Source organism: Morus notabilis, unplaced genomic scaffold (assembly GCF_000414095.1).
Source record: "Morus notabilis unplaced genomic scaffold, ASM41409v2 Scaffold262, whole genome shotgun sequence".
NCBI lineage: Eukaryota > Viridiplantae > Streptophyta > Magnoliopsida > Rosales > Moraceae > Morus > Morus notabilis.
Genome location: NW_010364747.1, coordinates 39,679 through 54,699, shown reverse-complemented (window position 1 = coordinate 54,699; position 15,021 = coordinate 39,679). Strand labels below are relative to the sequence as shown.

At 34.6% G+C, this 15,021-nt stretch overlaps 1 protein-coding gene across 1 annotated transcript; it reads right to left on the bottom strand.

The window, feature by feature from the left end:
• Window positions 1–7,828: 7,828 nt before the first annotated feature.
• LOC21402335 (aldehyde oxidase GLOX1) lies at window positions 7,829–10,058 on the bottom strand. Its single transcript, XM_010106950.2, has one exon. The coding sequence runs from the start codon at window positions 9,636–9,638 to the stop codon at window positions 8,004–8,006; it is 1,635 nt and encodes a 544-aa protein (XP_010105252.1). The 5' UTR covers window positions 9,639–10,058; the 3' UTR covers window positions 7,829–8,003.
• Window positions 10,059–15,021: the final 4,963 nt, after the last annotated feature.

Below are 15,021 nucleotides of genomic sequence, written 5' to 3'. Positions count from 1 at the left end.
TATAGAGCCAATACCTAACTCACTGCTTAATACTGAAATGTTCAGAGTTGCCGAACCTAAGAATAAAAAGCAAAAGATTTCTCACGAAAATAACACATATATGTGGCATCTTAGACTTGGTCATATTAACCTAAATAGGATTGAAAGACTGGTAAAGGATGGTCCTTTGCACGAGCTAACAGTTGGCGAGCTTCCGGTCTGTGAATCTTGTCTGGAAGGTAAAATGACCTAGAGGCCTTTTACAACAAAAAGAGAAAGAGCTACAGAACCCATTCAGCTGATACATTCAGATGTATGTAGACCGTTAAACGTCCAAGCTAGAGGAGGTTACGAATATTACGTCACCTTTATTGACGACTATTCGGGATACGGTTATGTTTACCTGATGCAACGGAAATCTGAAACTTTTAGAAAGTTTAGAGAATTCCGAGCAGAAGTTGAAAAACAATTAGGTAAACCAATCAAGACACTTCGATCAAATCGAGGAGGTGAGTACCTGGACTAAGAGTTCCAGGATTTCTTGATTGAAGAAGGTGTAGTATCCCAATTGACTGCACCTGGTACACCACAGCATAATGGTGTAGCTGAAAGGAGAAATCGGACTTTGCTCGACATGATAAGATCAATGTTGAGTTATTCTTCACTGCCTACTTCTTTTTGGGGTTATGCCCTAAAAACTGCTATGTATATTCTAAATCTAGTTCCATCTAAGTATGTACCTAAGACACCCCTAGAGTTGCGGATTGTCAAAAACCTAGTTTAAGAGACATTCGCATATGGGGGTGTCCAGCACACGTGCTGAGGCAAAAGACCGGGAAATTGGAACCAAGGTTAGAAGTATGCATTTTCATGGGATACCCACAAGGGACAAGAGGAGGACTGTTTTATAGTCAAGCAGATCAAAAGGTGTTTGTATTGACAAATGCCACTTTTATGGAGCATGACTATATGATAGACCAGAAGTAAGATAGTATTAGAAGAGTTACTTTCCGATGAGATTGGACCACAACTGACAAGAGTTGTCGAACCACTCAGAGAAAAGACCACAGTGCCTGATCAAACTCCTATGGCACCTCGTCATAGTGGGAGGGTAAGCAAGTTACCCGATCGGTATACCGGGGAAGCCCAAATCGTCACTGCTGATGACGGTAAGGAGGATCCATCGACCTTTAAGGATGCGATGGATGATTCTGATAAGGAAGAATGGCAAGCAGCTATGAAACTCGAGATAGCGTCTATGCACTCTAACTCAGTCTGGCAACTTGTAGATTTACCCGAAGGGGTAAAACCCATTGGATGCAAGTGGATCTTCAAGAGAAAGAGAGGAGTAGATGGAAAAGTAGAGACTTATAAACTAAGGCTAGTGGCTAAGGGTTATACCTAAAAGGAGGGAGTTGACTATGAGGAAACTTTCTCACCAGTAGCTATGCTTAAGTCCATCCAGATATTCCTGGCCATTGCAGCATATTTTGACTATGAGATATGACAGATGGATGTCAAGACAGCTTTTTGAATGGTTATATTGAGGAAACCATCTATATGGATTAGCCAGAGGGTTACATAGAGGAAGACCAAGAGCAGAAAGTCTGCAAACTGTAGAAGTCCATTTATGGACTGAAGCAGACTTCTAGATCATGGAACATCAGGTTTGATGAGGCTATAAAGTCTTATGGATTTGATCAAAACATTGATGAACCATGTGTCTACAAGTACAAGAAAGAAGAGAAAGTGGTCTTCTTAGTTCTTTACGTCGATGACATCCTACTCATTGGGAATGATGTGGGATTGATGACAGATGTAAAGGAGTGGTTAACCAACCAATTCCAAATGAAAGATTTGGGAGAGGCAAGCTATGTTCTTGGGATTAAGATTATTTGAGATCGCAAGAAAAAGCTTTTGGCGTTATCACATGCATCTTATATAGACAAAGTATTGTCTAGGTATTCGATGTAGAACTCTAAGAAAGGGAATTTGCCTTCCAGGCATGGTATTCATATTTCTAAGGAGCAATGTCCAAAGACTCTACAACAGGAAGAAGATATGAGACGGTATCCCTATGCTTCGGCCGTGGGAAGCCTTATGTATGCCATGTTGTGTACAAGACCAGATATCTACTATGCAGTGGGAGTGGTCAGTCGCTACCAGTCTAACCCAGGATTGGATCATTGGGTTGCAGTAAAGTGTATTCTCAAGTATCTTAGGAGAACGAGAAACTATATGTTAGTATATTCTGGATAAGATCTGTCTCTCACCGGATATACGGATTCTGATTTCCAATCGAATAAAGATAGTCGACGGTCGACATCTGGATCTGTGTTCACTCTTAATGGAGGAGCCGTGTTATGGAGAAGTATAAAGTAAAAGTGTGTTGTTGACTCTACCATGAAAGCTGAATATGTTGTAGCTTGTGAAGCCGCAAAAGAAGCTACATGGCTCAGGAAGTTCTTAACTGATATGGAAGTTGTTCCAGATATGGATAAGGCAATTAAGCTCTTCTGTGACAACAGTAGAGCGGTGGCTAATTCAAAGGAACCTAGAAGCCATAAGAGTGCGAAACATATAGAAAGGAAATATCACCTGATCAGAGACATTGTGGATAGAGGCGATGTAGTGGTTCTGAAGATCGCGTCAGAGAACAACCTTGCTGACCCGTTCACTAAGACATTGCCATTGAATGTATTTGATCGACACTTAGATGGATTTGGGATTAGAGACATGACACACCTGCTTTAGGACAAGTGGGAGATTGTTGGGAATAGTATCCTAGAAGCATGAGATGTAATATGATATTTATTATTTAATTAATAAAAGAGTTTATTCATCATTTTATGTGCATATATTTATGAATATTTTATGAATATCAAATGAAAATTCTGTGATTATTTATGTAACCTTAAACATTGTATATAAGTGTTATATACGAGAGGATAATGTTTAAGGATAATAATAAAAAACGTTGTTCATAATGAATTTAATTAAAGTTCAGAATCTTTAATTAAAACATTATTAATACATGTCATTCCCATTTAGAATGGAATGGTGCTATCCGCACTGTTAATATGGTGAGATATTAAATGAGTGTATTTCACATAATGAGATTGTGTGGAACAGGGACATAGACACAATATGAATTTCTAATAATTTCCGTTAAGCATAGAAATTCTAATTGAGTTTACCGATGGTCATATATAAAGTGATTTTAATCCTGAGTTCTTAACAGACTCCTATTTATAGATTTGTGTTTTTTAATTTACTCGGTACGGATTTCGAGACCCTGAATCCTATTCCTTGTATTTTGGAAACATGATGAAGTAGGTAGCCGTGAATGTTATTATACGAGATGGAATCCATTCCTTCTTGAGAAAGAAGTAGATAAATAATTCTCTTGAGTGTTGATTCGGTACTTGGATTAGTAAGAGCGCTCTAGTTCATGAATGTGTTTTATGAATCACTATCCATTAGAGAATCAATGGTACTTAAGGATGAAGATATAATTAGAGAGGTTAACGGATTCTACCTAGCTCTAATTATGAATTATTTATGGAGGATTGATCTATATGCAATGACTATATCAAATGGACACTTCACAGTTTAGAAGTAATTAATGTCTATAATTTCGAGAGTTCAATTCCAAGTTTAAAGTGGAGTAACTATTGAAATTAATAGAATTAATTAATTAATTAAAGTGTTTAATTAATTATTAATTTTATTGGAGCTCGGGATTATAGGTCCATTAGTCCCCGCATCGTCCTTGTAATTCTACCATACACAAAGGACAAAATGAGAATTTTAAAATTATGGAATTCTAAAATAAATACTCGAAAAATAATTAATTGAGAATTAATTATTATTTAAATAATGTGATTATTTAAATTTAAATTTGAATCATGAACATAATTTAAATTTATCCTTTTAAACTTATTTGATAAGTTGTTCAATTTAGAATTCAAATTAATTTAAGTTTGACTTAAATTCGAATTTGAATTTGAATTAAAATTAGACTACAGGATAAAAGATGATTTTCTCTTCCTTCCTTATCTGCAATTGGCGCCACACACAGGGATAGGAAACCCTAAGGGTAGAGGAGAATTTTTGTTCAAAATTCAAATATGAGAGAGAGATTTGATTCCTTCTAGAAGTTGGACTTCTACTCTATAAATAAGATATGATGCAAAATTACGCGTGATAATTTTTTAGCCAAATTTTAGAGAGGCTGGCCGAAATCCCTATTATAGAGAGAAGGAAAAATTTTTCCTCCCAAAAAAATTCCACATCGTGCATGCGTTGGTGTTTGTGGAAAATTCGAGTGTTTGATCAAACCCGTTTTAGTCTCGAGTGTGTCCACACACACGTCTACGTAGATTCAAGGAATTGACGTGGAAGACTTTGGTTTTCTAAACACAAGGCTTTGGAGCAAGGATCGTTCGTGGTCAAAGAACTCAAGTTATCATCCGAGTCGGCCTCCAGGTATTTTTCCTAATTGAGTTCTTGATATATAAATTAATGTGATTAATTTATTCGTGCATAAATTAATATAATCTATAGAGTATCTCAAAAGTTTTGTGAAAATTTTTGTTATACTTGATCCGCCCTACTGCCACGCTTCCGCATCCGAAATCGATTCGGTAACCAACATCGGGATCTGCTCCCAAGGATATGATGTCCATACCTCAATCTCTAGGCCATCATGTGTATTACCGTTTCTCAAAATATCATTTTAAGAAAATATCGTTTTAAACTCTTCTTTAAATCTCAATGATGTCAAATACATTTTTATCTTTAAAACGTTTTCATTAGCCAAAATTATTTAAAACAGGCTAATAAGGATGTGGACAAGAACATCCTACCTCTTGGATATCAATTCAATCTACGGATAACTTCACGTTGTCCAACTGTCTATTCTTGAACCTCCACATCCGATCGTGCCGTTAGCTTTGTCATCAAAACAACGGTTTAGAGTTTAAACCTCACCTTTAAACAATCTAGCTTAATTATGTACAATTGTATCATACTAGTGTGTCTTGATTAAGTTCATAAATAATTTCTTAATTCAAATTGTGATTCTTTGAGAATTGGAACTCAAACAAGAGAAATGGAATGAAACAAGGATTAATGTAATCCACTCATTTTGAGTTCCCAAATGAAGTTGATTTGGTTCTCCATTAAAATTCGGGTCAAAACACGTTTTAAAACTGTTTTGGGTCGGAATTAGTGTGCACCGGTCAACCGGTGACAGAGGAGTGTAACTCCACCAGTTGGCTGATGGAGTGGTGACTGGTCGACCGCCCCGATCGACCGGTGGGAAGGTTGTAGGCCAACAAAAATGGTTGAATCACAAGGAAAAAGACTAAAACTTTCATTTTCGGGTCCGATTTTGATATATTTTCAAGGGAAATAAACAAAATCAGGTTCCAATCATCAATCTAAGTATAAAGAATAAAAGACCCTCAAATTTCATCATGATTTCAACCAAAACCCATCTCAAAATCAAGTTTAACTCAAGTTTCACCAAACCAAACTAAAATCAAGTTTCACCAAAGAAAATCAAAGATTCAAGAGTGAGTTTTCAAAGGATTTACCTTGATCTTTGAGACGCGAAAGAGAGATAGAGAGAGCTGAGGGAGAGATCCGAGAGAGAGAGAGAGAGAGAGAGAGAGAGAGAGAGAGAGAGAGAGAGGGCTGAGAGGGAGAGAGAGTGAATGAGAGAAAAGAGAGAGAAAATGAGAGAAAGAGAGAGAAAAAGAAATATAAAGAAAAGAAAAGATAGGAAGTATGTATTTCCACGTGCTTTCGAGGTGGAATTGTAAATACTGAAAATAACTAAAGTTTCTTGTAAATATTTAAAATTTAAAGTTGAGGAAATATTTAATAACCATAATTAATTAAGAAAATCAAATTAAGTACACTAATAAATCACAATTAGCATAATTAAATATGTTTAATTCTTCAGGTTGTTACCGTTAATTTTGATTAGGTCTTTTCTGTCTTTATCATCCTCCTTAGTCGGTGAAACTTTTCATTTGTAGGTTATGTTTGTAAGTTAAGAAGAAGAGAAACATCAATAGGTTTTTTCTTGTTCAGATGCACTAGTCATTTTTTCTCCGTTTAATTAGTCATGTGTGGAATTTACTTATAAACAATAGAATTTAGTCTATTTCTCACGTCGCTTATGATGCGATTATAATATTGTAACCCATTTATAATTTTTTTTTTATTTCCACTTTTCAAGAAATAAAAAAGTAGTGGTGCATAATTCTTTCCGGTCCAATATTTGGACTGCAAATATAATTTTCTTTTAGAAGAAGATATATAATTTCAGGTTTTCATTACTAGCCGGGCATAATTAGAACAAAGGGGGGAAAAAAGAACCGCAATACTCCATCTATATTTTCAACCGAGGTATTTTGGTTGACGGGCAATGCTTAGTATAAATATATTTATTAAGAGTATAAGTTTAGATTTTTACTTTTATAATATTTTTTTAATAAAATAATTATATTAGTTAAAATAATAATGATAAAAAATAAAAAGTAAAAATTAAGATCCACGCACTCTATAAATTCAATAATTCTCTCATTTATAAATACTAGTTGAAAGTACGTACTACTCATGTATATTCAACATGTGCATTTTTTTTTAAATATAAAGATCTAATTTTCTTTCAAAAAATTATTTTTTAACTTTTTATTTCTTAAGAGTTTAGATTAGTAAAAATTAAAAAAACAAGAAAAAAGTAAAAAAGTAAAAATCATGAAAATATTTTAAAAAAATAAGAAAATAGAAAAATAATGCTACATGTCAAAAAGAAAGAGAAACTTTCTTATAGTGACACAAAAAAAAATTTTGATTTTTTTTTTGAGTAAGCCTTTTAACTCTTTTATGTATATAAAGTTATTATATTAATCCCAACTAAATTATTGGCAATTAAAAACGTTTCCAGCTATTGTACTAACCTCATAAGTGATATGTCAAATACTACCTATGACAGGAAAAATAAAATAAAAAATAAAATAGAATGATAAATCATATCATCACGTCACTTCTTCAATAGTTGGTTAAATTTTGAGAGTTTCATTTTGCGATAATTGGGAATTCTTCGTGTAGTATTAGAAAAAATAAATTATATATAATTTTTTATTTTTAGTCGTTAAATTTGTATAATAATTATCGATTTTGTATATATTTTTAATTTATTAGGCGCTTGATTTGTAGATTCAGAATTATTCTCGATTTACGTGTGTTTTTTGTGAAAAAAAATATTATAACGAACTACGAACTATGATTCGAATCATGACATGAATGTAGCAATCAAACAACCCATCAGTGTAATTTTAATATGATCTAACACTAAAATACTTATACTACCAGTAGTACTGGCCTACCAAAAAAACTTTCTAATTATAATATCATGTTTTGCGTAAATTTGGGTTCTTTCATTATGTATAGATCAAAGTCCATGTGAAGCTTTCCTATTTCCTTTTTGTTGAATGAAACAAATATAGCGCAGCGGAAATATATAACAATACATCACTTAATAAAGAAAAAACGAGCTAGATAAATCTATAGATTAATTGTATATTTAGACATATGGATATAGCTTCTACACGCTTTATCATTAGAAGTTTACTAAAATGACTAAAAATATTTGTAATTGGCTAATTATCATGGAGTTAATTTTTTCTTTCCTTGCCCCGTAAGTATAATTTATTCATCAGTCTGATTTTTCCCCCCCTTAACGACTGGAGCACTATGCATATGGAGCCATTCTCCTTAAACTATACCCTCTTAAAATTTGACATATTCCCTGTAAAGATACATAGGCAAATAATTAGAGAATCTTCTTGATTTTATTCGATTATTCAGCATATATACAAAACATGTCTAAATACAACTTTCGGTCGTTTATGATGTTCAAACAATCACGAAGGGAGTATATATAATTACAAACCCAAACAACAAAGAAAGTGTACAATCTATATATTTTATTATATTATATGTTAGTCTTAATTGAGTTGGACCCACACACCCTCGCTTGGAATTTCTTGATGATTCACAAACAACAAATAATACCCCGCCGGAGCAAGGATAGCGGAACGAGGCATAGCAACCTCAACATGGTACGTCTTTTTTCCTAAACTTCGTATTTGACCTCTTGGAAGTACCAAAAGCCTTTGATTCATAGAGAAAGAGTGAGTGGTAAACGACGGTGATACCAATGTCACTGACACCAAATTTTGTGCCACATTTCCTCCAATCCTAAACCGAACAAATAGCTTTTGTGCGTACTTGACCTTAGTATGTGACGTGGGCAATAATATTCTTGGACGCACATTTGAAAACTTTGCCTCTAAATAATTAGGACTAAATGCTTCTAAGCTCAATGTCGTCGGGAAAGTCACTCCTGTGAAGTTGTAACCCACATGAGGATTACTACCACCCACAAGAATTCTCCCATCGCGTAGAAGCACTGCCGTGGAATGGTACATCCGAGGTGTTGTGGTCGGGTTTTCGTCCTCAAACCGTGACCCGGCTTTGTTATCAGGCCGATAAAGTACTGGGTTCAAAACCGGGTCAATGGCGTTTTCCCACCCGGCGGTTCCTGACCCGGCTCCGTTAATTATCAAAACGTGACCGTTTGGTAGCAACGCCATGTCACCCATGACTCTAGCTCTAGGCATGTTTTCCACTACCCAATTGGGTTTCGGGTCAGTTATTTTGATCCGAGCACATGTTTTTAACGCCTCTACGAACTTTTTCCTTGCTGCTTGGACGTAAGCCCCTTTCGGAGCCCCACCACACACCAAAACCTCGGCCTCAACGTTCCTTGCTTGGATATTCTTCAATGGCAGAAGCACGGCCGATCCGGTGCTCGGATAAGACCTCGGATCGCCGCCGGGTATTTGTGGGTATCTCTTCACCACTTGGTTCCTCGCGTAGTTCCACAATATGGCTCTGTTGTTGGCGAAAACGAAGAGGTTTCCATCGGTATTTAGAAACACAAAAGGGTAAAGGTTGTTCTCTATTCCTTTGTCGTTTGTCTCCGATAAGAATGGCAAATTGTGGACGTTCTTATCGGTGTCTTTGGGATAATACTCGTAGTTGAACTGTCTCCTCCCGCCGATGATGATCTGCCTGCCGCCCGGCAGAATATGATTGGTGGCGTACCATCTTTTAGCTGATAATCCGAGGTCTATCTCCTGCCAATCGCAGGTCCGGCCGTCGCAAGGCTTGAAGACCCTGACGCGGCGTTCTCCGTCGTTGTAGCCGCCTGTCTGGATGAGGGTTCCGTCCGCCATGACTGCTCCCGAGGAGCACCAGACGTCGGTCTGGACGGTGAGGGCCCGGAAGGTGTTTGACGTGACGTCGTACTCGGCGGAGTGGGCGGTGCAGTCGACCTTCAGCGCAGTGTCAAACCGGTCATTGCGGCATTTTCCGTCCGGCAGTGACAGTTGGGAGCGGCCGAAGTCTGTGCGGTCGAAGATGACGACGCGGTCGTTGTTGAGCAGCTGCATGTGCATGGCGGGGATGCCGATGCTCTTTTGCAGGAGCTGCCACCTCCCGCCCGCTGCAGCGGTGGGAGATGGCAGGAGAGAAAAGAGGAGGGAAAGGATTGCAAGAGTAATGAGTAGCTTAGTCATTGCTAGCTAATTAACTATATTTAGTTAGAGATTAGCTAGTTTATTTGGTCGTGTTTAGAACTTGTACTTCTTTTTCTAGGTGTTTGATAATATTGGCTAGCGCTCCTAATCGTTTTTGTTTGTAGTTCTTAAAATGTATGTTTGTGTGTGAGGAAGAGATGTTGCCTACTTCGTCCAAGCATTTAAAGACGTGCGATTGTAGGGATTTCCGACCAAGTCAAATGACAATTCGAGGAATTAGGCAATGCAAATAATTTGTTGAGGAGGACAAAAGGCTGCTTCCATACCTTTTGAATATGATTTTTTTTTTGTTTCATAATTTTTTTATTCTTTTATAGATGTTGAGCGTTTTGGTTAGTGATAATTATATTAATTAGTATTCTGTTTTCTTTTTCAAAACTGGTTATCTGACCCGAACGAAGGTATAATTTTTTGCATGATTTGGTGAAAGTAAAAGAATAAAATTCTTCTAGTTGCATGGCATTATTAATTGGTTACTTCTTTTATTTTCAGAGTATATGTAGAGGGACGTGAAAGTACCGGTACCCGTTTTGCAGCCAAAGTAGTACTATTGTTGGTTATTCACTAAAGAAACGTAACATGAATTACTTTTTCACTTGGACTTTACATTACTATTCACTGCGTATAGCTAGGAAACTACTATGAGGCCTTTTTGTGTGTGACATGATAATTGGTTACCGTTGAGTACAGAAGGTCGTTGTGGGCAAAAGGTTGTTCTTATATTCCTTTCAGCTCATTCACGAAGGTGAATTAATGAAACCCGAAATCCCACGTACTTACCAGAAAGAGAAAAGGAAACAAACTGAAAAGTCTCAAATACCACGCATCATTAAAGTAATTTTGTACGTGGTCCCTGGAAAAAAATTTCATTCCAAAGTTCGCTTTGCCCTAGCTATTTTTTTGTTTAATTATAAGAAGCCCTGTTTGGTTCAACAATTTGAACTAAATAATTCAATTCGAGTTTTATTTGAAGTTTCAAAATAAGTGTTTGGTTTTAAAATAAAGAGGGTCCATTAAAATTATCAACTAAAATTTGAGTATTCATGTTAACCCTAAATTCATCAATTTATATTGTTGTCAGACAGTTCAAATATAATTACTTTTTTTTTTTTTTCTGTTTTTCTCTCTTTACTTCAAGTTTAAAAAAGTCACACTTCTTCATTTCAACTCTAATTGAGATAATTTTTTTTATGTGCTCACAATAAAAAGAAAAACAAATCTCCGTTCATATTGCATATTTTCTAATCGTTGTCCTTCTAGCTACCTAGTAACTTATGAATTCCGAATCATGAGCTCACCAGTACACCACGGAGTTCTCCATTTTGCGATAGGTAATTAGCTCCCTTCTTCTAGGCCGTTACAGTTGAAATTAAATTTAAATTTAAATTTAAATATTTATGAGTGAAAATATTACAGTAAAAAGATTAAATTGTGATTTGAAAAATAAAAATAATGGGGCCTTAATTTTTCTATTTTTATTTGTTTATTTGTGTGCGATAACCTCCTTTGTATTTGATATACACATACGGAAAAGCAAATCCACTCTTTTTTTTTTTCTTTTTTTTTTTTTTTTTCCGGCTGAGAAAAGTAAACCCACTCTGTTATATGCAAAACAGCGTAAGCCTATGGTTTCCGGAGAGTACTCATCTTTCAATAAGAAAAAGAAATAAAGAAAGAAAAAAAAAATAGTACACTCACCTTCAAAAATCCATAGATAAATTTCCCTCGGCAAGTCTTAATCTGCCTTGGATTCTTTTAATCTGGCTTTGATTCTTCTTTCCGGTAGGTTGATATTTTATCAAGTTAATAATTATGCTGAAAAGGGTCAGCTGGATTTTTCTTTTTCTTTATTGGAGGCGGTCGTTTTTCTTTGTCTGAACTCGTGGATTTACTTCGAAAACATCCTGCAGGTCTTTATTATTTGTTTATCTTTTCTTGTGTTACTAATGACAAGATTCATAATTAGAATACTTTGATATCATAATTATTGGTTTTAGTTACTCCTAATAATAAACAAATTTCTCTTAAAAATAATTATTCAATGAACTTTTGTTAGACTCGTTCTTTCGTCTATCTGCAGGATCAATTCCATTTATTGAGAACGTATTTTTCAATTAATATTTCCTGCCGTAGGGGGACCCTATTTCTGTTGTGTACAAACTTCATCTTGTTAACACACAATATTAGAAACAAAATAAATATTTAATAAATCCAATCCTGGCCAAGGCTATATAGCACATATGCTGGCGTGGTTTAATTATTAATCAAAATTTATTTCTCAATTACAGTCAACACCAACCATCTCGTACGTCAATATTTGCTTATAATTGGTCAAAAATTTAATTGAGAAGACAGAACAAAAAAAAACAAGTATTTACCTTTTCCAAATAAATTAAACGACTAATCAATGGTTATTTACCGTGGATTGTCAAATGTAGAGTTAATTGTCATTGACACTAAACTTAATTAGAATAATCTGACATTGTAGGATGAAAAGTCTATTAAGTATTATGTGGTACGTAAATTTTTTCTTGGTGGGGAGAAAAGGGGTTCTTGATAGTAGGTGATAGTTTACGTAAGAAACTAATGTATATCACTGATTAACAAAGACTAATGACTGTTTCCATGTCCTAGTCATTAAGTCAAATGCTAATTTTGAGTGATAAACCTATCATTTCCATGCTAACTTATTAAATTAAAGTCAAAGAAATATCCTCTTAGAAAAACTGTGGTTCGATAACGTATTCATCCGTTTTAAGAAGAAAGTACCACTAATTGATTTTTTTTTATAAAAGAAATTAAGAGAAGAATAAAAGTACTTATTTTCATGTGGATTTACTAATAATATTTTTTTCTTTTAATTTTTATTAGCATCTTCACGATGAAAGTGACATGTTTAGAGCAACTGAGAAAAGTACCTTTTAAACTTATTATATAGCCGCCATTACAGTATATATAGATCACTTAGGAGCAAAGAAATATATATAATTATTAATTAAATCAGTAAAATTAATTTGGAGGAAAACTTACCTTAATTAACCACGAAATGGTCAATGAACAACATTGCTCCGAAGCTGAACCATATATTTGCAATTACAAAGCCTAACTTAATCTAAAGAAAAGTTTACTACCTTAATCAAGGATTAATACCAATTATTAGCAAAAGATCAATATTAATGTCTTTGAATGATCTTTGTCAGGTGTATTAAAAACTGGAAGAATTATCTTATAACACCACTATATTTGTCAGGTTCCACGTAGTGGAAAAATTGGACCGGTGAAATAAGACTTTGTGGGGCAAATTTTCCACTGCACACCAACAATTATTACTATGTTGCAAATTAAATCTACCAAATTTTTATCAGATTTTAATTCATTTTGTCCTCAATTTTCTCCGTGGGGAAACAAAAACTTTTCAATGAAGGAATTGAAAATTTCTTCGATGGCAAACATTCTCCTTGGGTGTACATGCTACAAAAAGCTGGCTAGCTAGCTCAATTCTCTTCAGCCTTCGCTTTTGGTTTGCTAAATTTTGCTCTTTTTGGATCTTATCAAGACCAATCCATGCCGAACTCTTTTGACTTTTATTTTTATTATTATTTTTTTAAATCTTTCTCTTACTTTTCATACCATAAATTTATAATGAAATTGTTCGGCGTGTTTGAGGCCTGAACGATGATTTTTTTATTTTTTATTTTTATTTGGTAGGTCAGGCATATTCTTTCCAGCAAATTTATATTTTTCTTATGTGATAATTGTTCTCATAATTATAGATCATCTTTTTCAACATTATCAGCTGGGATTCTCATGACGTGCAAAAAAAGAAAACTACGCGCGCTTCATACTTTATCTGGCATATATTTAATTGTAGATACATAATTTTTATATAATTTTAAGGCTGAATGGCTGATATAATGTCCATTCAACAACTACGAATACTGATTGTCATTCAACAAGGGTAAAAAGGGGGGGAAAAAAACACGCAGATAGTTGTTTGCCAAAAACTGAAAACATTAAGAACTGACCGTGTCTTAGTTACGTTTAAGAGACATTGTCAAACGAAATCAGATCCAAAATGATTAAGCAAAAAAGGGGTCTAAAATGAGAGCAAAATAGAAGTACTTAAACACGCCCTCCTCCAAATCCAAACATGTACACAACATTTTCTGCGGATATAATCTTTTGTCTATATCTATCGAAAGTTCTTAACTATGTATAAAGGTTTTTTCCTTTTCATTAAACACATAGTGGTTGGAATTGGAATAAATAAATAAACTGTAGAACAATTAGCAATATTTTTTGCTTTTTTATCTGTATATATTTTAGATTTGATCAAAATATATAATTGAAAAAACCTGATATATATATATATATATATGACATGCTCAAAGTATAACCCTATTGATATGGTATTTTTAATAATCTAACGTAAAAGTCTTTTTTTTTTTTGAAACCAGAGAGAAGGTTGCTAGCAATATAATTATTGGGTCCACACTGTATTTTCCCCAACGCAACAAGGTTCAGCCTGACGAATTCAAGATTTAATATACATGTGAGATATATATGTATATATATATGGAATTATACACAGGTACAAAATAAAAAAACTTGATGAACTCATGAACAATTATACATGGAGCGATTGGTCCCCATCCATTACTTATAATGTTTGCGTTGCCCCCCTGGCGTAATTTGGTTAAACTCTCTATCCACATGGATGACAACAGTGACATGATAGCCATTCTTTTTTATTCATCCTACACAGAAATTTCATTGCCTCAGAGTAGCCCTTGTCAAAGGTTTTTATTAAACTCTTCTCCAAAAGAATTCATTCATTTCATATATTTTCGTGAGCCACACAAACTCCGAAAAGTGAAAAGCCTTTCCCTTTACTTATAATAAAAGAGCACGTGCTTTTTAAAAAAAAAAAATTAATGATCTGTTGTTGTTTCTATGATCAAAAACACAAATGTGGGGAAAATAAATTGTTTGACAACCCATGAACGCAAGTTGGTGCTCTTATAGTTGATGCGCAACCAAAAAAACCAAGAAAGTCGTCTTCTAAATGGCTAAAGGTAACCAGACCATCAGGGAATTGGTCTAATGGTCTTGATTGGCATGGGAGAAAGATGGCATTTAATTTGTGAATTTTTTTTTATTTTTATTTTTTTAAGTATTTATTAAGATACCTTAGCTTTCAAAAAAGAAAAAAGGAGTACGAAGCTAGGGGACCAAGGATACTTGATATTTGCTACTACATAATTCGGCAAACAGATTAGTCAGAGGACCACTTTACTATTGCGACTTCCCAACTAAAGATTTCAAGGATTTACCATTGCAAAAGCTAACGGGTCCAAGTGGC

Excerpts from the sequence above, each read along its gene's own strand:
- LOC21402335 (XM_010106950.2), bottom strand. The coding sequence starts at position 9,638 with ATGACTAAGCTACTCATTACTCTTGCAATCCTTTCCCTCCTCTTTTCT.